At 40.6% G+C, this 21,934-nt stretch overlaps 1 protein-coding gene across 1 annotated transcript in view; it reads right to left on the minus strand.

Moving 5' to 3' along the window:
* LOC124613900 (uncharacterized protein C1orf112-like) overlaps window positions 1–21,934 on the minus strand; it is a 131,482-nt gene that overhangs the window by 55,690 nt on the left and 53,858 nt on the right. Inside the window, exons 7-9 of the mRNA XM_047142648.1 lie at window positions 16,952–17,094; window positions 14,458–14,584; window positions 9,390–9,567 (exon numbers count right to left, since the gene is read on the minus strand). Of these exons, the coding sequence (XP_046998604.1) occupies window positions 9,390–9,567; window positions 14,458–14,584; window positions 16,952–17,094 (448 nt within the window). The remainder of the gene's footprint in view (window positions 1–9,389; window positions 9,568–14,457; window positions 14,585–16,951; window positions 17,095–21,934) is intronic.

The raw sequence follows: 21,934 nt of genomic DNA on the forward strand, positions 1-21,934 counted from the left end.
AGTTCAGGAAGTCCCTTAATAAACTGATCTTCTTGTATGACTATTAAATTCACCACAACGGGCCGTGCCAACATCTGCGCTCCTGGAGCCTGCTCGTGCTCTGCAATCACAGCCAAGTCTGCCAATCCCTCCGGCTTCCTCCCACCACTGAGGTTTCCCAAACAGGTGTGTGACTGGGAAAGCTATATGCTAAAGGCAACACACATAAGAAACTTAGGAAGACATGTTTGTAACACAGTGCGACTACTTCTAGGAGGTGAATATTACCGTGTACTTTTATAAGGAGGGTTTTATCACCAGTGTTTATTTTCAACTTTTTTCTTCCAAGACAATAACTTTATTAGTTAATTAATTAAGTACTAATAGTACTAACACGGTGAGCGGAATTACAAAGCTGTACATACAGGCAGTTAAACTTTGTTGAAACTTACTGGCAGATTAAAACTGTGTGCCCGACCGAGACTCGAACTCGGGACCTTTGCCTTTCACGGGCAAGTGCTCTACCATCTGAGCTACCGAAGCACGACTCACGCCCGGTACTCACAGCTTTACTTCTGCCAGTACCTCGTCTCCTACCTTCCAAACTTTACAGAAGCTCTCCTGCGAACCTTGCAGAACTAGCACTCCTGAAAGAAAGGATATTGCGGTGACATGGCTTAGCCACAGCCTGGGGGATGTTTCCAGAATGAGATTTTCACTCTGCAGCGGAGTGTGCGCTGATATGAAACTTCCTGGCAGATTAAAACTGTGTGCCAGGAAGTTTCATATCAGCGCACACTCCGCTGCAGAGTGAAAATCTCATTCTGGAAACATCCCCCAGGCTGTGGCTAAGCCATGTCTCCGCAATATCCTTTCTTTCAGGAGTGCTAGTTCTGCAAGGTTCGCAGGAGAGCTTCTGTAAAGTTTGGAAGGTAGGAGACGAGGTACTGGCAGAAGTAAAGCTGTGAGTACCGGGCATGAGTCGTGCTTCGGTAGCTCAGATGGAAGAGCACTTGCCCGTGAAAGGCAAAGGTCCCGAGTTCGAGTCTCGGTCGGGCACACAGTTTTAATCTGCCAGGAAGTTTCATATCAGCGCACACTCCGCTGCAGAGTGAAAATCTCATTCTGGAAACACCCCCCCAGGCTGTGGCTAAGCCATGTCTCCGCAATATCCTTTCTTTCAGGAGTGCTAGTTCTGCAATTTTCGCAAGAGAGCTTCTGTAAAGTTTGGAAGGTAGGAGACGAGGTACTGGCAGAAGTAAAGCTGTGAGTACCGTGCGTGAGTCGTGCTTCGGTAGCTCGGATGGTAGAGCACTTGCCCGCGAATGGCAGAGGTCCCGAGTTCGAGTCTCGGTCGGGCACACAGTTTTAATCTGCCAGGAAGTTTCATATCAGCGCACACTCCGCTGCAGAGTGAAAATCTCATTCTGGAAACACCCCCCAGGCTGTGGCTAAGCCATGTCTCCGCAATATCCTTTCTTTCAGGAGTGCTAGTTCTGCAAGGTTCGCAGGAGAGCTTCTGTAAAGTTTGGAAGGTAGGAGACGAGGTACTGGCAGAAGTAAAGCTGTGAGTACCGGGCATGAGTCGTGCTTCGGTAGCTCAGATGGAAGAGCACTTGCCCGTGAAAGGCAAAGGTCCCGAGTTCGAGTCTCGGTCGGGCACACAGTTTTAATCTGCCAGGAAGTTTCATATCAGCGCACACTCCGCTGCAGAGTGAAAATCTCATTCTGGAAACACCCCCCAGGCTGTGGCTAAGCCATGTCTCCGCAATATCCTTTCTTTCAGGAGTGCTAGTTCTGCAATTTTCGCAAGAGAGCTTCTGTAAAGTTTGGAAGGTAGGAGACGAGGTACTGGCAGAAGTAAAGCTGTGAGTACCGTGCGTGAGTCGTGCTTTGGTAGCTCGGATGGTAGAGCACTTGCCCGCGAATGGCAGAGGTCCCGAGTTCGAGTCTCGGTCGGGCACACAGTTTTAATCTGCCAGGAAGTTTCATATCAGTGCACACTCCGCTGCAGAGTGAAAATCGCATTCTGGAAACATCCCCCAGGCTGCGGCTAAGCCATGTCTCCGCAATATCCTTTCTTTCAGGAGTGCTAGTTCTGCAATTTTCGCAAGAGAGCTTCTGTAAAGTTTGGAAGGTAGGAGACGAGGTACTGGCAGAAGTAAAGCTGTGAGTACCGTGCGTGAGTCGTGCTTCGGTAGCTCGGATGGTAGAGCACTTGCCCGCGAATGGCAGAGGTCCCGAGTTCGAGTCTCGGTCGGGCACACAGTTTTAATCTGCCAGGAAGTTTCATATCAGCGCACACTCCGCTGCAGAGTGAAAATCGCATTCTGGAAACATCCCCCAGGCTGCGGCTAAGCCATGTCTCCGCAATATCCTTTCTTTCAGGAGTGCTAGTTCTGCAATTTTCGCAGGAGAGCTTCTGTAAAGTTTGGAAGGTAGGAGACGAGGTACTGGCAGAAGTAAAGCTGTGAGTACCGGGCGTGAGTCGTGCTTCGGTAGCTCAGATGGTAGAGCACTTGCCTGCGAAAGGCAAAGGTCCCGAGTTCGAGTCTCTGTCGGGCACACAGTTTTAATTTGCCAGGAAGTTTCATATCAGCGCACACTCCGCTGCAGAGTGAAAATCTCATTCCAGTTAAACTTTGTTGTTTATAAATTTAGAAACACTTCAATTTAGAATATGTATTATAAATGGATCTATAGTTGGTGACACAGTCAGACTTGTGGAGTTATACAGATTAAAGTCTGTTAAACACAATTGTTGGAACAATTTAGTCAATTCACAGGAGTGGGGGAGGGAGGTGGTTCGGATGCGTGTGCTGAACCAAACACTGAAACAACTTTAGCAGCTTGTCTACTCAGTCGAGGATACTGCTCTTGTAGTAACATTTTACAAAAATTTGTAGATTGCTCGACTGCACAAACAGAGAACACTCTTACGAACACATTGAAATCAGTGTTCAGCTGTGCAAAGTCCAAGAAATGTTTCAATTACTGAAATGTTGTCAGTCATGTCCACAAATGACTGCTCTGAGTTCCGGAAAATGTTCCATGTCATACACTAGAAGCTGATTTTTTCATAAGATTAATTTTTCTTCGATAGCATCTGTTACCAAATGATAATCCCCTTGCATTAAGACACTTACTGAACTCAATTTTTTTCCTAATAGCTGATTTCAGTTCAGCTAGCATTCATATTGTCTTTGTGGCTAGTGTTGTAATGACATTTCAAGGACTGCTTTTGCAGCTCATAATAGTATGATGGCATATTAAGCACTTTGCATCGCCTCCAAACTACAGGAAAGTAAAGCGATTCCCATTATGCACTGAATAATGTGGTTTCTCAACTTTTTCTTTTTGCAGATAAACGCACAGAAGCCATAGTATTCCTAATGCAGAACATGAACCTAAGTTAGCACAAGTACTACCACTAGCAAAATGCTTGGCATGTGACAAGGTGACTATTATGCTTTAGCAGAGTTGGCCTGCAGCCTTCATTTTCCTTTCCCTCCTCTCCCTTCAGCCCCACTTACTTCTGTGCTCAGAGCACTAGACAAGAGCATGGCTGGAATGCTCACAGGTGGTGCTTGGCCAGGCTTGCACTACAAGAAAGGAATATATTCTGAGCTTTTTTTTACAGATGCGCATCTGTGGCAGCTTGTTGCTTCTACTTCATTGTGGAATTTCTTAGTACCACTAATAGATGTATACATTATTAACAACACCAAAAATATACATCTTATATAAAATCTGACTTCTGTACATCTTCAATGGAATAATGTGTGTAATCCACAAGAGTACCACCTAAGCACTGAGCAAGGTCTGTGGCAGTAGCCACTAGGAGGAGACATAATGGTCAAGCGACAGAGCACGATGATTGCACAAGCGCATTCAGTGCCACCTGCCACATGCGTCTATGTAGGCAATCACTACCCAGCATTGCTCTCATTCATCTCTGGCTCCACATGCAATTCACTTTGTTATGGGACTGTTTGTAATTGTTTTGCCATGTGGCACCCTGAACATTATACTTGTTGTTAAACCTTGTCTTTGTGATCAGAAAATACAGACCTGTGTACACTTGTTCCTGCAGTGATAGTGCATTTTTATGTTATGCGTTACAACATATCTGTCAACAATCTTGGGCATTTTATATTTGCAACCATGGACCCTCTGCTCCAGGCTGCTTTATCAGGTGTGTTGATGGTGGTCGTGCTCCAACAGTTTTTGAAATAGCAGTTAGAACAACAGAAACATCTAGAAGCCTTGGAGTTAAGAGTGACAGAACTGTCAGAAAGGCTGGTTGTCTGCATTGTTCTCCTGGCAGTCAGCTGTGACTCGGCTACCGTTCCCGCCTTTCGAAAAGACAATGGAAGAGTTGGCGGCATATAAGAAGCACCTCTGGCAGCATTTTGGCACATTCCACGTAATGGATTCAGATGTGGTCAAATCACTTCTCCTGTCATGGATCTCACTCAGTACATACCAGCTTTTGTGCAAACTGGTCAGTCTCATGGAATCGCTATACCTGAGCTATGATGAAATTTGTGCTTTGTTAACCAATTATTTACAATGCCAGTGCCACACCATTGCTGCCAATGTGGAGTTTTATCAGTGTCATAAACAACCTAACCAATCATACCATGGGAGGTTGAAATGCAGGAACTCAGTACGAAATGGCGGTTTGTGGCTCCTGTACATAAGGAATCATATGCCTTAGCCTGATAATACAGGATGCAATTATTATGGTGACCCATGTGGCTACGGCAGTGGTGAAAGATTACATCTTACAACAGGTGCAACAGTACATTCAACAGGGCTGGCCAGATGGTATTCCCGGTTGGGACTTAATGCGCAACTATTTTCAGCTTTGCCACCAGCACATCATGGTGAATGGTGTTATCCACCTCGCTGCTGAGCAGGGCCTCCCTGGATGGTCCCAATGAAACCTTTGCCCCGACAATACTATGTCTTCTGCACAAAGGTCACTGGGGAGTCTCTCGCATTAAACTGCTTGCTCAGCGCCATATATACTGGCCGGGTATATACCGACAGGTCGAGCATCTTGTTTGCAGCTTTTCTCAATGCAAACAGCAGGCGGCATCCTGCCAGATGTTTTCTTTTTGGTCGATGCCCTCCCACCAGTAGGAGTGGGTTCACGACGACTTCGTAGGACTCGTCTTGGATATGACATGGCTGACTGTCATTGATGTATACACAAACTTTCTGTACATGGTCAACTGTCAGTCCAGGAGTGCAGGAGCAATTGGTAGATTCTTCACTATTGTATGTCTTCTTCTAATGCTGGTGTAAGATAGTGGACTGCAATTCTGTTCCCAAGTTTTCAATGAGTTATGCCGCTACGAAAGTGTTCACCACTTGATGTTACCGCCTTCCCAACCCCAGTAAAGTGGTGAGGCTCTTATATTGTTTTTCTCGAGTTCATAAAGGTCACCACCAATAGGGGAGAAAAGACCGGCAGAGCTCCTCTATAATCATCAGCCCTGCACATTGTTCCACCTCATGCTGCCATCACTCGAGTTGGCATTATGGATGGCGCCACCTCACTTTTCCCGGGTGCCCACATGTGGATGCAGGTGTTCAGACGCCAGGACAGATGGATTTCAGCAGTCGTAAGGCAGCAGTGGGGCCACTGTGTGCACATCCTGGCCACTGGGGACAGGACAGTGATGCATCACCAAAACCAGCTGTGACCGGAGTAGGTGACTCACCAGCTGACCCGGTAGCAGTTAGCCACTGTGACGTCATTGCTGACCCTTATTTCTTCTCCATTGCACCCTCTGCCCTCTCTCCTCCTGCTCTCAAACTCTTCCTGTCTTCAGGCTCTCCGCCCTGTGTGACGCCCGTGGTCTGCTCTCATTTTCCTCGTTTGTAGGCCGCATGAGATGGACCAGATGTCAGAAGATGAGCTTGTTGCAGTACCAGCCCCACCGGTGCCACTCCTGCCACTACCATTTCCTTCTGTGCCAGGAGCTAACGTAGACATGGTGTGGCCACATTTATCTGTGTCAGAGACACAGCATTGCTGACTGTGCTGCCACGAGGTGATCTTTTAGCTGTACACTGCTGTCTGCAAACAACCTGGAGCTGGTGAAGCTGGACAGGCTGCTCGACACCCCCAATGACGTCGGCCTGCTTCGATGCACTAAAGGGTTTTCTGGCTGGGCAGGGGTCAATACGTCGAGAGACAGCTCATCACTCCTCCATGGACAAAGGAGTGTGGTATCCCACCAAACTACTACCTCAGCATTGGGCACCAGTCAACGTCTCTGTCAGTGGCCACTAGGAGAAGAAATGGTGGCTGAGTATCAGTGCAGGACAACTGTGCAGGTGAATTCAGTGCCAATTGCCACACACATCTATATAAGCATTCACCATGCAATACTCCCTCTCATTCAGCTTTGGCTCCACGTGCAATTCACTTAATTATTGAACTGTTTGTAACTGTCTTGTCATATGGCACCCTGAACATTGTACTTGTTGAACCTTGCATTTGTGACTGGAAAATACAATTGCTCTATCAGTGTTGGTGTGTTTTTATGTTATGCTTTATACCATGATCATTGTAAATAAGTGTTGTAAACTGTTTTTCTGCTTGACATTGAGTGGTTACAACAGCCTAAGAATTATCATATGGGCCTCAACATATTGTACATATACATATTTTGTGACAATTTTGTTATTACCTTTTAACTTAAAATATGTTTATGATTTTTGTTATGTATTCCAAATCCATGAGAACCATTTTACTTTGGATCTGTGGAAATATATGTAGCCTTTTCTTGTAAATATGTATTATGTATTCTTCTTTTTTGAGATGTTTTACATACTTGAAGATATCCTCACTATTAAGCTATGGAATGCAAAGTACACCTCATATAATCTAACAATTCCCGTGAAGTGGTTTTGTAACCATTTTCAATTTTGAAATGGCTGATACCTTAATAAGTAAAGCTTCAATAATTTTGAAATACTACACTCAATGAACAAATATAATAAAATTGTTAAACTATTGATAGTAATATTGTATATCACAGATCATTAGGCTTACAGGAGCAAAAATGCATCAGTTATTTATGAGCAAATAGAGAGTTAATTAACAAAGAGCAATCTACTCCTGCTCAGCCTAGACTGTAATACTAGGGTTGCCCAGAAAGTAATGTAACACTTTTTTTTTCTTCGACAATTCTTCATTGACCATAATGAGAATTACACATACGCAAGGATGGCATTCTCTCTACACCCCTATTTTTCCACGTAATCTCCATCCTGTTCTACAGCCTACCTCAAGTGTGAAAGAAGGGCATGTGTGCCCTGTCGGTACCAATCTTTGTCCTGGTGGTGGAGCCAGTGCTTCACTATGTGAACTTCCTTTGCTGATAGACAGATGCAGTGCCAACTGCAGAGTCATAATGTGTCTGTCCTCATGAATGACATCAGCAGCTCACTGCAACATGTTGGTGTGACAGCCATGGATGGTCTCCCCAACTGTTACAAATCATATAGCTCTGCCGGACTGCCTTCTGATGACCTCACCTTTGTGCCCAGCAACTAACAGTACTTCCGTCGACAGCAGCTCCATAGACATTGAACAAGTGTGAGTATTCCCCACAATCTCTATCTCTGCAATGAGAAATTCAATGATGGCACATTGCTTGTAATGAACACACCTACAGATGCCATTTTGAAACTATTCTGCAGCTACACTATCTGACGGAAGCGATGCAAACTTGGCACACTTACTCAGGAGACTTCAAATAATACATATGTAATGTTTCACATTTGTAGCATTGTTTGTGGCCGAGAAAAAAAGTTGTGCATTATTTGCTGGGCAACCCTCATATTTGACCATAAGATGCTATATACATCTGATCGGCCTCATATAGATGTCTAAATGGTGAAGCTGTGCAATGGTTCCTGTACATCATATTTCTGCTGTCATTGGCCTATTCCACCACAGAGATTTGCTGAATTATCATCTTATGACCGTATGGTCCACTCTGACAGCTTCTTGCATCAGTATTGATAGGAGCTGATATTTAGAGCTATGTAGTACATTAAGTCAGTGATAGGTAACTGCTTGGACTATTGTGAAGCACTCACGGCCTGAATGCTTTCACTGCTAAATATATTAACAGGTGACACTTTTCCATTTCGCTGTATTAATTTTATTTGTTCACAACTAGTTTCGTATAAGGGGCATTCAAAAAGAAACAAGCCAGAGTCTGGAATGCGTAAACTGGCAACAGAGGAGAGTAATATCGTGGCTTGTGTAATGAGGTGTGGTTCTAACCAGAGTGTGGAAGTTCACAGCTCGTCGCTAGAGGGCACGCGTGCACGTCATGTGACTATACAGAGCTAACAGCAGCATGCATCAATCGTTCAACACTGCCAGTTTTGACATTCTTCTTTTACCAAGATGGCCCCTTTCTGATTCACTTCCTGCAGTAAGGGACAACCGTGAATGCCCAGTGTTACTCGCAAACCTTGACCAACCTTCACCAAGCAATCAAATCAAAACGACCACGCAATTTCACCGATGGGGTCATTCTGCTCCACAACAAAGCAAAGTCTCATATGGCCAACACAGTCATGGCACTCCTGCAGAAATTCAAATGGGAGGTTCTTGGCCACCCTCCACACAGTCCCGACCTCTCTCCCCTGTCATTAGCCGGCCGGAGTGGCCGTGCGGTTCTAGGTGCTACAGTCTGGAGCCGAGCAACTGCTACGGCCGCAGGTTCCAATCCTGCCTCGGGCATGGATGTGTGTGATGTCCTTAGGTTAGTTAGGTTTAATTAGTTCTAAGTTCTAGGCGACTGATGACCTCAGAAGTTAAGTCGCATAGTGCTCAGAGCCATTTTGAACCCCTGTCATTACATCATTTTTGGTCCCCTTAAAAAGGCTCTGAGGGGCAAATGATTCACCTAGGATGACGAAGTCCAGCAGTACCTGCGGAACTGGTTAACATTGCAGCCCCAGGAATTTTATGAGACAGCCATTCACTGCCTTATGTCACAATGGGACAAGTGTCTCAACAACCAGAGTCAATACTTCCAACATACAGGTACTGGTTTCTGTGATTATGCCTCTGGCTCGTTTCTTTTTGAACACCCATTATATTACCAGAAATGTGTCAATTTGCATGCACCCTTGTCCTTGCTTTGTTTTGTGTGGAGAACTCTAACAATATCCATATTTTGTGTTTGAACACTATTTATTAAATATTCCATGAAAAATTAAGTTTACTTAAAGCTCTAGCACACAAGTAAAAACATTTACATAGAAAGTGTTAATTTTCAAGTCTGACATGAAGCTCTTTGAGCAAATACGGGTAACTTAGTAATATGTAGAATACATTGTTTGTAGCTTGTTTCACGCAGAATACTTACATGTGTCCAATTTGCTAAAAATGACACAGAGTAGATTGTTACCACTATCCTCACTTAGCCATAATGTCCTTGTACTATGTTCACAATGAGTGAGCTTCTTCATTATTCCGACTGACAAGCCAATAAAGCCAGGTAAATCTGCATCTTCACTTACTGTCTCAATTTGCACAAAGAATTCCTGTAAAAGAAACAAACCTCTTTGGTCTCTTTTAAAAGAGTAATACCTATCTATATTGAGCGTAATATATTCAAGGAGTAAAATAAATTTCAGTTGTTAACTATAAACAGATCCCTGGATAAAATAGCAGTATATGGAAATAAATCATTTATTGTAGTTTGCTTTAGATACACATCTACACAGAAAGTTCAAATATCTATCTTGTAGACTGAATACAATAGCCCTGGTGAACATCATTGGTGTAGATGATCTACATGAGGAGCTGCAATGGTCATGAAATTCAAGTCCATTAATTTGCATTAAAATTGTGGGCACTGGCATACTCGGTTGGATGGAAAATGGAGAAAATGGTAACATCAATAGCTATTTAAAGTGTTTCCCTGACAATAGAATTACCCTGAATATAACAAGAGACATTTTTTTTGAAGAGGTTCCTTGAGAAATTTTTATTGTTAAGGTATTCTGACAAAAATTAATTTTTAATTAATGTGCAAACTGATTTTCTGAGATAAAGTAGCTTAAGATCTGCCTAAAAAAGTTAACACCATTTATTGTAAACAGTCCTGGTGTTTCCAGGACTGGTGTTGTCTTAGATACCTTAGATGATGTTGATATGCAAGTAGTTTTTTTGTCAAATCCCACAGGAAGTCTTTTATCTAGCAGTGTTCTGCATTGTAAAATAAGACCCGTCCTCTTCATCATTGTTATGCACCAGCCTGTACTTGCTTTTGACTTCCGCATTTTTGAGTAATCAGGAAGCCTTAATTCAATTTCTCTCGGATATACTGAACAATCTGGTGCTCCACATTACGAAGTCTTCCCCGATGTGGTCTCAAGAAAGCTTGCATGTAGAACCAGTGATTTATAATTTATTCTTTATCTGACATCACCTATTAACATTCACTTTTGTGAGATCAAGTTTTCTTCCTGTTGCATGGTAGTTTGTACCATCTGCACTTAAAAATTAGTTTCTTGTATCCGTGAACCAACTATGAACTGAAAACTCTTAGATATAATTTTATCAGCAGTTTCAAGGCTGTGATCTACATTCATTATCAATTGCTACAATTTACTGTTCTGCACTAAGCAAAATGAATAATAACAAAATGTTATCCTCTCAGCTAGTTAGAGCACAATTAGCAGAAATTGTTGCCAACCTTGAAAATCACAATGCTATCAAGCAGTAGCTGCTCTAGTACCATTGTTGAACCTTGTGTTTCATTTATTACGCCATGTATCAGGTGTTCTGTGTGAACATGTTTATTACAATTACTTTCTCTCCTGTAGTACTGTAAACCATGGCTAAGTATTCATCCATTTTTCAGGCCAATTCGGATTTGACTACATTAAGATGCAGGCGAACTGCAGTTAAAACATTGCAGATGTTCATGAAAAGTAACATAGACAAGCTTGGATTCCCATGCTTGGCAGCATGACAAAATTTGCTGCCCACTTGCCACTACCCTTCCCACAACTGGCTATGCTGGTGCCACTGCATCCCATCCCATCCCATCCTTCTCAAATCCTCAAATTAAATTGTGAGTAACTTCAACTATCAAAGCTTCATCTGCAAATGTGACAACCCCCCTGTATTATGCTACTACATAACATAAAAATGTTAACTTCAACAATAAAGCTTTATCTGCTAATGTGGGATGACCCTTTATTTTTGTAATAATGAATTTGAGAAAAATCTCATCTTGTAGTCAGTTAAAAATGGCATCAATTCTGCAAACACTGATGTATTATTTCCACTGTTCATTGAAGCCACAAATTCATGTTTATAAATGGGCACCACTCTTGTAGATCCATTCAAAAGAGGAAAGGGGGGAGGGGGGCCAACAAGAATTTTCACCAAATTACATGATAATCATTAATAGCTTATCTTTTGGTTACACTATATTTCTCTGTATTAAGGTAATGTAGTTGGTAATTGTTTGTTTATGGTTGTATAAAATATTAAGTTAATTTAGGACACAAAGCTAACACTGTATGTTAATAAGATTACATGAGACATGAGATCTTAGTGGAGATCACTGATCATTGTGTTTGGCACTCAAACAATTATAAAAAAAGTCTTTATTTCGTTTCCCCATCAGAGAATTTATGGTGCATTGAAATAACAAAATATCACAAAAAAATAGGTAACCATGAATAACACATCAGTAAGTTAACAAAATTCCACAGGATCTAAACACCAACTTAAAGAAAAACAAGACATTAAAAAGTCCAACTTCCATGAGACATTACATAAAAGAATATATTTCACTGTAATATCCAACCAATAGGGAAAACAAAGGTTAAATGTAAGTTACACATGCTGTTCTGTGGGGTGATCAGTATGTTTGGAAATGAACACACTTTATACACAGCAAACACACTTTTATTGTTCCACGACAGCAGCTTCAAAAGTCTTATGATGCAATTATCTAATCTTAATGGAACTTTTTATAAAACGCTATGAATTCATGTAATGTAATACAGCAATTTTATAAGAAGTTACATGAGATAATATAATGGCAGCACCATACCGGCCATCTTGGAACAACAAAAACGTGCTCACAGCATATGAAGTGTGTTCATTTCTAACTGTAAACTGGCTTCGGGCAATGCTATACCCAGGAGCAAAGTTCAATGTTCGTCACATGGCAGTAACATTTGACACTTGACAAGAGGTACACACAGACTTCCAAGAAATGTCATTGTGAATAAAGCAGACCAAGAAAACTATGCCAGAAATGAATGAATTTCAACAAATACAGCTTTGAACAAAAAGTACTGGCACACAAGAATATTGCAAATGAGTCTTAACATACACTACTTAATGACCACATAGGACACTGTTCTTAATCTATAAAACAAGTATATCTACATCAACAATAGTGTCTTCAAACCACAGTGAAATGCGTGGCAGAGGATAATGAGCATGTTATCACATGTTAGGGTTTCTTCCCATTCAAATTACACATGGAGCATGGGAAGAACGACTGCTTAAATGCCTTTAAGTGCATGACACAAGTAGTCTGTCTTTGGGGTTGCTGTGGAAGTGATGCATAGGAGGCTAAGTGCCATCTCTAGATTCTTCACGTGATACTGGTTCTTCAAATTTTGTAAGTAGACTTTCACAGCATAATATGCTTCTATCTTCAAGAATCTGTCAATTCAGTTTTTCAAACACTTCCATGATGCTTCCCTAGGAGCGCAAAAGGAAAAAAAAAAATTAATAAAAAAAAAAAACACCGTAAGGTTATTCATGGCACCCTTCTTTGTACATGTTTTACATTCCTGTATAGTATGGGTCCCACACACTTGAGCAATATTCTGAAACAGGATGCACAAGTGATTTGGAAGCAATCTGTTCTGTAGACTGACTGCAGTACCTCAGCTCCTACCAATGAACCAAAGTTCACAGCCTGTTTTTTCCTATGACTGAACCTATGAGATATAATTTCATTTCATGTTCCTACAAATTGTTAAACTCAGGGATTTGTATGAGTTGATCAATTATCATTGTGAATCTCTGATACTGTAGTCAGAATACTATGTTTTATCGTCTTGCGAATAGCATAATTTTGTGTCTGTGTACGTTTAAAATAAGTTTCAATCTTTGTGCCACTTTGAAATCTATTGCATATGATGGTGAATCCACTGAAATGTACGAAGTGATGTCAAATAAACTGACTGATTGATCAAGGCTTTACTGTAAATAGTTCATAGTTGAAATAATCTAGTTGTTGAGATATGGACATTCTACAGCAATCCTTGATGCTAAATTATTTTAGAAATGATGTGTGACTGTTCCAACAGAACTCCATGAACAAAATAAGTGTCATTATCTACAGACTTTATTAGTCATAAAATATATGGTGTTGCAAATTATAGCATCACACAATATGATGTTGACTGGTACTGGTCACAGAGCAAGTTTTCTGAAGTCAAAGCTTTCAGGCCATTTCACTTGGATGCTCTGAATTGTTCTGGTTGGATACGTAATTGGCAAGATTGAAATATGCGGCAGGGCAGTTTTGCTTTTCAGAATTTTAAAACAACTGTAACGTATCTGATCTTCATTTTACAATAAAAAATAAAGCTATCCACATAATGGAAGTTGGTCAAATATCATTGTGGTTTACTAGGCAAAGTCCTATTGCCTGCAGTATGCTCTCACCTCATTATGACATTAGAACTGTCTTACTAAGTTGAATGTGGACTCCGCATCATAGTGCAACTTAGCAGTATCAACAGGCAAGTCTAAGCTGCCCGATCATACAACTAAGACTTGGTTTCACAAGCTGCAACATGGTCGCAAATGGATCAGGGGCCCAAAAATGTAGAATAAATTTCTTTATTTCATGTCTATGGTCACAAATTTGTAAGTCCTCAAACTACCGGTTTTGGTCAGCAATGACCATCTTCAGATCTGTTTAATAAAACATGTCCTAATATACTGGAGCCATAGAGGCATCATAAAAAGCTAAACACAAACTTTTTTTAACAGTAGAGCTGTTGACAAGATGACTTTTGTGTATACTATTATTTATGTATGTGTGATGATGCTAGCACTGATTTTATGTTTAGCTTTTGACTATGCCACTTTGGCTCCAGTATATTAGCACATGTTTTTATAAAACAGATCTGAAGATAGTCATTGCTGACTGAAACCGGTAGCCTGAGAACCTACAAGTTTGTGACCATGACGTGAAATAAAAGAAATTCAAACTATGACTTGACTAGTGGTGCCCAAAGGGAATGTACCAAATTCTGGGATGTCTGTACAAAATGAACAATTTACCTCTAAACAACAAAAGTAATTCCATTGGTATTACTGTAGGCTATAAACACTGCCACTCTTGCAACGTGACCAAATAAAGATATAACGGCCATCTTTACCTGCACAAAACAACGGTCCTCAAGGAGATGGCTAAGTAAGGGATCTGCACCAATTGAAAGATACCTCTCAATTTCTTCTGTGATCCCAGTGGGAACTTTCTTCCACAACAGGAAATGTGGTGAGAGCCTGTTAAAACAAAAACAATACATAAGGCAGCAGACTGTGAAAAGAAGAAAAAATATGAACGACCATCAATAAAGCCAAGTTATCTCCAGAATTAAAATTTCCATAGTATAAGTGAACTTATAGAATGTTTCTCTGCTCCTTAATTATCAATCAATTGGCTCATGTTTTGTGTCTTCAAACAGGGAGGAGGCAGCCTGCATGAACAAAGATCACTGCTTCTCACAAGAACTGTGTGGCACTCTGTTAGTGTAGGAACCTGTGTTTGACTATGGTTGGCAGGTTGTGTTTTGACTCATGAGAAGCTAATCAATTTGGTGCATAAAAACACATCTTTGTATGATACACGTAATGTGGAGTGCAAAGATGTATCGAAAGAGCTGTACCTATGGAAGGAAATATGCCAAAATCTGACTCAAACCATTATTAACACCTTAACTTAACGATTTTTTTTTTTTTTTTTTTTTCAAATTACATTCCAAAAAATAATTAAAATGGAAGCAGTCTTGATCGCATAAATTTTTAAATGTGGCGAGCAGTTTTGATCTTATTGTAAGATCTTCAGACCTAAAATGAACGATAATCCTTATAAACCTATAAAGGATGAAATCGTATATTGATAAAACAGTAAAGAACACTGATATATCATAGATGTCTGCCGGAGGCGGTGGCGCATGGCAACCCTCTTGCTTGTGGCTGGTGGTGTACTGCAATGTGAAGGACGCCAGCTGCTAATTAAATACGTGAAGCCCCGCCCACAGTCTCCGGCATAACGTCATGGATAGCCAATCACATAAGTTGCATTTCTGCCGCTTAAGAAAGTAACGTGTTAGTTACTATTAAGTCATTATTGCCATCTACAGAACGTGTTTTATAAGTTAAAATCTTATAGCTTATAAAAATATAGTGCAAAAAGGTAATTACTGCGACCTAAATAGTGTGGCCCTCTATCATGTACGTTATCGACCAAAGCAAAGATGATAACAAAGACACCACTCTAGTAACGACGGCTACCTACTCGTCTTACTAGGGCCAAAGAGGCTATCTATGGGGAAAGCATCCTGGTCGCTTTAAGGTTACTAGGGAGACCCAACAAAGGTCGATCAGTACATGATAAGGGTAAGTGGTATGTGCATAAGTTACTGTTACCATTAAAATTTTAATTAAAAGACATCTCGTCAAAATTAATGTTACATCTAGAATGCGATATTAGTAACGGAATGTTACAGAAATTTATAAAGTAAAAGCTATATTACCATTACGGTCGTTGGTCTGCATAGAATTCAACATGATGGCTATCATGAGCGTAAAATTAATGACATTATGCCACTAAAGAATGGATAAAACCACTGTCTGGACGGTCAAGTCATGGGCGGACGAAATTATTTACACCGATCATCAAGCTTTAGCATTCTTGCTGGAGAGTAGGTTATTACACAACCTTCTAATAGGTGGGCCTTGTTTTTACAAGAACTCCAAATATAAAGTAATTACATAAAGGGTTCTCAGGAACAAGTCCCTGATGCATTGTCAGGTGTACCTTTACGTATGAATGAAATGAAATACACTGAAGGACTTGGTGTCATTTTTGCAATCAATTTCCTAATCTCAAGTTATATCAGTAATGAAGTAAGAACATAGCCTTAAGAATACAGCAGGCAATAAAAACTTATGAATATTAATTAACAAGTTGTTTTGTGGCAAGGATAATGTTTTGACACATTGTTAAATATTTGTATGAAACAAAATCACAAATACGGTCTTCAACTTATAAATCCCTGAATCTTCACCCTTTTGTTTTAATAAGTGGTAGCATACAGATGTATGCTTGGATCCATTGTACCAGCGTTGTTAAAAAATGTGTATTTCAACCATACATCAAGGGTGTTGTATAAAGTTACAACAAAAGCAAAATTTATTTGCATACTTAAGATGCCAACTACTATCTATTCATCACTTCACTCACTGCCTAGATCTTGCATCAAAAGGTTAGAAGCAGACAAGGAGAATTTACGCGATATTCTGAGGAGTGATCCTGCATCGACATTGTCACAATCACAACTAAACACAACTGAATTAACATGAAGCAGTATATAATGCAAATTATGAATATTGACCCTGAATGTATTGATATTGAAGGTCTGTTGATATTGGTATCAGTCCATGTTCACCCAGGATTGTGTACAGATTCATAAATTACCTTCAAATTTCCTTCAACTATTCTTTCCAATCAATTTTTCCAATTATTCAAGCAGTTATTACTCAATTTCCATCATCTCCCTACATATACCTATTCAACAACCACAATGAAACTGCGTTAATCTTTTATTGTGATTTTCTTCAGTAAGAGGGACTTACGGAATAACTGACCTATGAAGTGTGATCAGAAGGTGAAACAAGTCTGTGTAACTGTCACTTAAGTAACCGGAATAGCTTTCACACAATTTCAAAATAAGTTTCAGCTCAAATGACGTCACCTTCAGGTTTTTTATGATATCTGGTTTGTCATATTCCTGAAAAAAGCAGATGTGCTTAAATTAGTACACACACACTGAAAGCTATAAACAAAATTGAAATCAAAACATATACATCACTATACGTAATGGCTACAAGTCACAAATTTTGCTGCACAAACATGCAAACAAATTTAAATAAAAATATTTAACAAAACTGATTAATTACCTTCTCATAGCATTAGTGATAGTAATGCATGAAGAATATGAACAGATAAGTTATTGTACACTGCTGTGTCATACACTTAATGTATGAGAAATGGGCAGATACGAGCCACATCCTCATGTTTACTTGAGAACGGCTCAAGAGTGATGTAACGTAAGAATGCACATTAACACAGCAGTACAGTGTCACAGAAGCTTTCACTTTAAACATTAGAAATGATAGCACTTGCACTAGTAAAATGTGCATACTCTCTGCTCTTCTGACACATTGGTTGGTTGGTTTGGGAGAGGCGACCAAACAGCGAGGTCATCGGTCCCATCAGAAGGATGGGGGAAGGAAATCGACCATGATCTATCACAGAAACCTTCCCAGCATTTGGCCGAAGCGATTTGGGAAAATCATGGAAAACCTAAATTGAGATTGCCGAATGTGGGTTTGAACCGTCGTCATCCTGAATGCATCTCAGTGTGCTAAATACTGCGCCACCTGTCAGTCCTTACACATTGAATACTTGTGTTGGACTGGGGTTCTACACTGAATTTTTACCCATTACAGACAAAGTTCTTACTGTTTCCTTCTCTGAATCTCAGAATATGGGTAGTTCCTTAGTCACTTCAATGCGAGCTCACTGATAACCTGACCCTGCTGGAAGTGGCCATAGAAGCATCACCTAATAGATGCATTCTTATCTTTGGAGGGCCTACGACACTGCCTTCTATCCCACCAGTGCACGTACATAGTCCTTTCTCCTTTTCTGCCCCCTTCTACCAGCACAACGTCCCAGTGCTGCACGTAGCAGTCCCCTCCTTTCCCCACCATGTCCCTGCACGGCACCCCAAGCAGCACTAGTATCTTTCCCCACCGATACCCTGCTATTCCTCGCCCTCCCTGCCCCACTGCTTATTCCAGCACAAACTGCTTCTCACCGCAGATGCAGTCAGACCTTAGCTACAGGATAATATGGTAGCCACATGTGTGCAAGTTGTGTTTGTGTGAATGTGCCCGAATTTTCTGCATTTGATGAAAGATTCGGTCTGATAGTTGAATATACCTAGCATTCTTTCTCACTATGCCTGTCTGTGACTCAACGACTCCTCTATGAGGTGAGCAACAATTTATATCCTTTTGATAGCATTAATATTTGTATTAGATAGATACTTACGTTTCCAGTCTATAGACAGCTGATAGTCGCCTCATGAAGTTACATAAATGCTTTGAAGTATTAGATGAAGACAATGAGTAACAATGGCTATTTTCAAAGTAGGTGTTTTTCTCCTAACATACATTTATGAAGTAATTACTACAATTACAGTTTGAGTATTTAGTCCTTGTCTTTATTTTTTGTTAGTATGCTTTACAAAAGTATCCAAGACTAGTTGTTTCTGCCTGTTAATGTAGAACTTGTTTCATTTCACATCCCTGAAGGCTCTCCAATACAGAATTTATGGAATCGAATCCATATCTATGTCTACATCTACTTCGGTACTATGCAGTCCACTTCACAGTGTGTGATGGAGGGTACCCCATACCACTACTAGACATTTCCTTTCCAGTTCCACTCATAAATAGAATGAAGGAAAAATGAATATCTATATGCCTCCATATGAGCCCCAATTTCTCGTATCTTATCTTCATGGTCCTTAAGCGCAATGTATATTGGAGGCAGGATTGTTCTGCAGTCAGCTTCAAATGCCAGTTCTCTAAATTTTCTCACTAGTGTTCCTTCAAAAGAACATTGCCTTCTCTCTAGGGATTCCAATTTGAATTACCGAAGCATCTCTGTAACTTTTGCATGCTGTTTGAATGTACCAGTAATAAATATAGCAGCTTGCCTTTGAATGGCTTTTATGCCTCCCTTTCATCCAACCTGGTACGGATCCCAAACATTTGAGCAGTACTCAAGAATACATTGCACTAGTGTCCTCTATGCAGTCTCCTTCACAGATGAAACACACTTTCCTACAACTCTCCCAACAAACTGAAGTAGACCATTTGGCTTTCCTGTTACAATCCTTACATGCTCGTTCCATATCGTATCGTTCCGTTTAAATGGCGTCACTGTGTCAGAGTAGGACACCATTAATGCTGTAACCACACAATACGTGTTTGTTTTTCCTCCTCATCTATATAAACTTACATTTTTTCTACATTTAGGGCTAGCTGCCATTCATAACACCGACTAGAAATTTTGTCTAATTATTTTCTATCATCCTTAGTCACTCAACTTCGACACCTTACCGTACACTACAGAATCATCAGCAAACAACCACAGATTGCTGCCCCCCCTTTCTGCCAAATGTAGAATAATAGCGGCCTTATCACATTTCCCTGGTGCAGTCCCGACAATCCCCTTGTCTCAGGTGAACATTCGCTGTAGAGGACAACATACTGGGTACTATAATTTAAGAAGTCTTAAAGCCACTTCTATATGCTCATACCTTCTTTAACAGCTTGCAATGGGGCACTAAGTCAAATGCTTTCTGGAAATCTAGAAATATAGAATTGCCTGTTGCCCTTCATCCATAGTATGCAGTATATCATATGAGAAAAGGGCAAGCTGTTTTTTGTATGAACGATGCTTTCTAAAACCATGCTGATTCGCAGAAGTAAGTTTCTCAGACTCAAGAAAATTTATTGTATTCAAGCTGAGAATATGTTAAGGATTCTGCAGATCTGATGTTAGGGATATTGGTCAGTAATTTTGCAGATCTGTTCATTTGCCCTTCTGTGCTTTTTACCAGTCGCTGGGACTAGAGATTCACGATAAATGCAAGCTAAGTAAGGGGCCAATGCCATAGAGTACTCTTTGAAAAACCGAACTAGGATTCCATCTGGACCTGGTGACTTATTTGTTTTCAATTCCTTCAGTTATTTCTTACAACCAGGGTGCTTATTACTATGTCTTCCATATGGGAGTCTGTCCGATGGTCAAATGAAGGTATGTTTGCATGATTCTCCTGCATGAATGATTTACACCATGTGAAATTTAAAACTTTTTGGTTGACAATAACGAATTATTTAGGGGTAAAGGAAACAACTTACCAAAAGGCAGAGGCACTGTGTCATCGACAGATACACAAACAGAAGTTACAGAGTTTTGCTTTGCTATCTTTCAGAATGAAATACACACACACACACACACACACACACACACACCTGTCTCCCTACATTGTGCTTGGTCAATTGCTATAATGACATCATGATCGCTGATCCCCATTTCTACATTGATGTTGTCGATAAAGTCCAGCCTATTTGTAGCTACCAGGTCTAAGATATTTTCATTGCCTGTGGGCTGCCAAGCAATGTGATCAAGACAGTTTTCAGAAAACATGTTCCAAAGTACTTCATATGGCTGTCTGGCTGTACCCCTGCAATGAATCCATAGATAGGATGAATACATTGACAAGGAAAAAAAATTTCAAGATTTCCCAGTTAAAAATACACTTTTTCCCTGGTGAAAACACACTTTTTCCTGGTAAAAATACATATTTTCCTGGGCGAAAATACACATTTTCCCGGATTAAAATACACTTTCTCCTTGTTAAGTGATAGTATGCTTTCCCTAGAATTGTAAAACTTGTCACTCCTATAAACAGTGAAGTTTTTATACATCAGCATAGAACTTCCTGGCAGTTTACGAAACGAAACCCAGCAAAAGAATAATACATTTGGAAAGCTCTTTGATGTGTAACAACTATACACTGCATATTTTCATATTATGAACGTATAAAATGAATTCCACTAAACACAGTACATTAGTTTCCGAAGCACTGAAATTGAGACTGCGGTGCGCTTTCATCAGCCAGTCATAGCTCATGTCACATCATCTCATCAGCAAATGATAGCAAATATTCAGAGCGTAGGACACTTGATGTAGTCAGCCAATATCAACATCACTGTTAAGTTGTGAATCACACAAATAGGAAAAATTAATGGTTTAGATTTATATACCGTGTGGTTAAACTTTTCCTATTTAACACATTATGACAGAGAAACCATTTACCATACGAGTACCAAACGTGGTAACATTAATGTCCAGAGTATGGGGTGCATGATTTCCGTGAGTCACAGCACCACCATCCAGTTCCAACTACGGCCACCTGATGCTGTGATCAGTCATTGTGATTCATACTCTAACACACCTGACCAGTTGCAGTGCACTTTTAGATGTTTCAGCACAAGTTTGGAAAAAAGGAACAGAGCATTACTGGTGAACCTCTGTTACCATAACAACAGTAATGCTGCAGCTGCACTTCGAGAAGATCACTGGCTGAAAGGATTAAAGAAGGGGCTGCTTTCTCCACCTGCTGTGTGGAGCGTGCTGAAGTAGTTTGAATCAACTGGAGAACTGGACATCGATCTGAGGCTGATGACCAGTTGCATCACAGGTGGTTGATGAAATCTCTGTTGCTATAGCAGATAACACTGCATGCAATTCCCGATTGTCGGGCAGTGTGCTTGCTGTGACACGACAGATGATCATCACATGGTCTACTGTACGGAAGGCGCTTTGAACCATTCTCAAATGGTATCTGTACAAGATCCATATCTTACAGCAGCTTGCAACACAGGATGCATGATAAGTTGATTTCGCTCTCCACTTTCTCGCAAGGATTGCAGTTGACAAGGGCTGACCCTGGACCATCCTATGGACAGACGAAGGTCATTCTTCTC

Source organism: Schistocerca americana, chromosome 4 (assembly GCF_021461395.2).
Source record: "Schistocerca americana isolate TAMUIC-IGC-003095 chromosome 4, iqSchAmer2.1, whole genome shotgun sequence".
In the NCBI taxonomy this organism is placed as follows: Eukaryota; Metazoa; Arthropoda; class Insecta; order Orthoptera; family Acrididae; genus Schistocerca; species Schistocerca americana.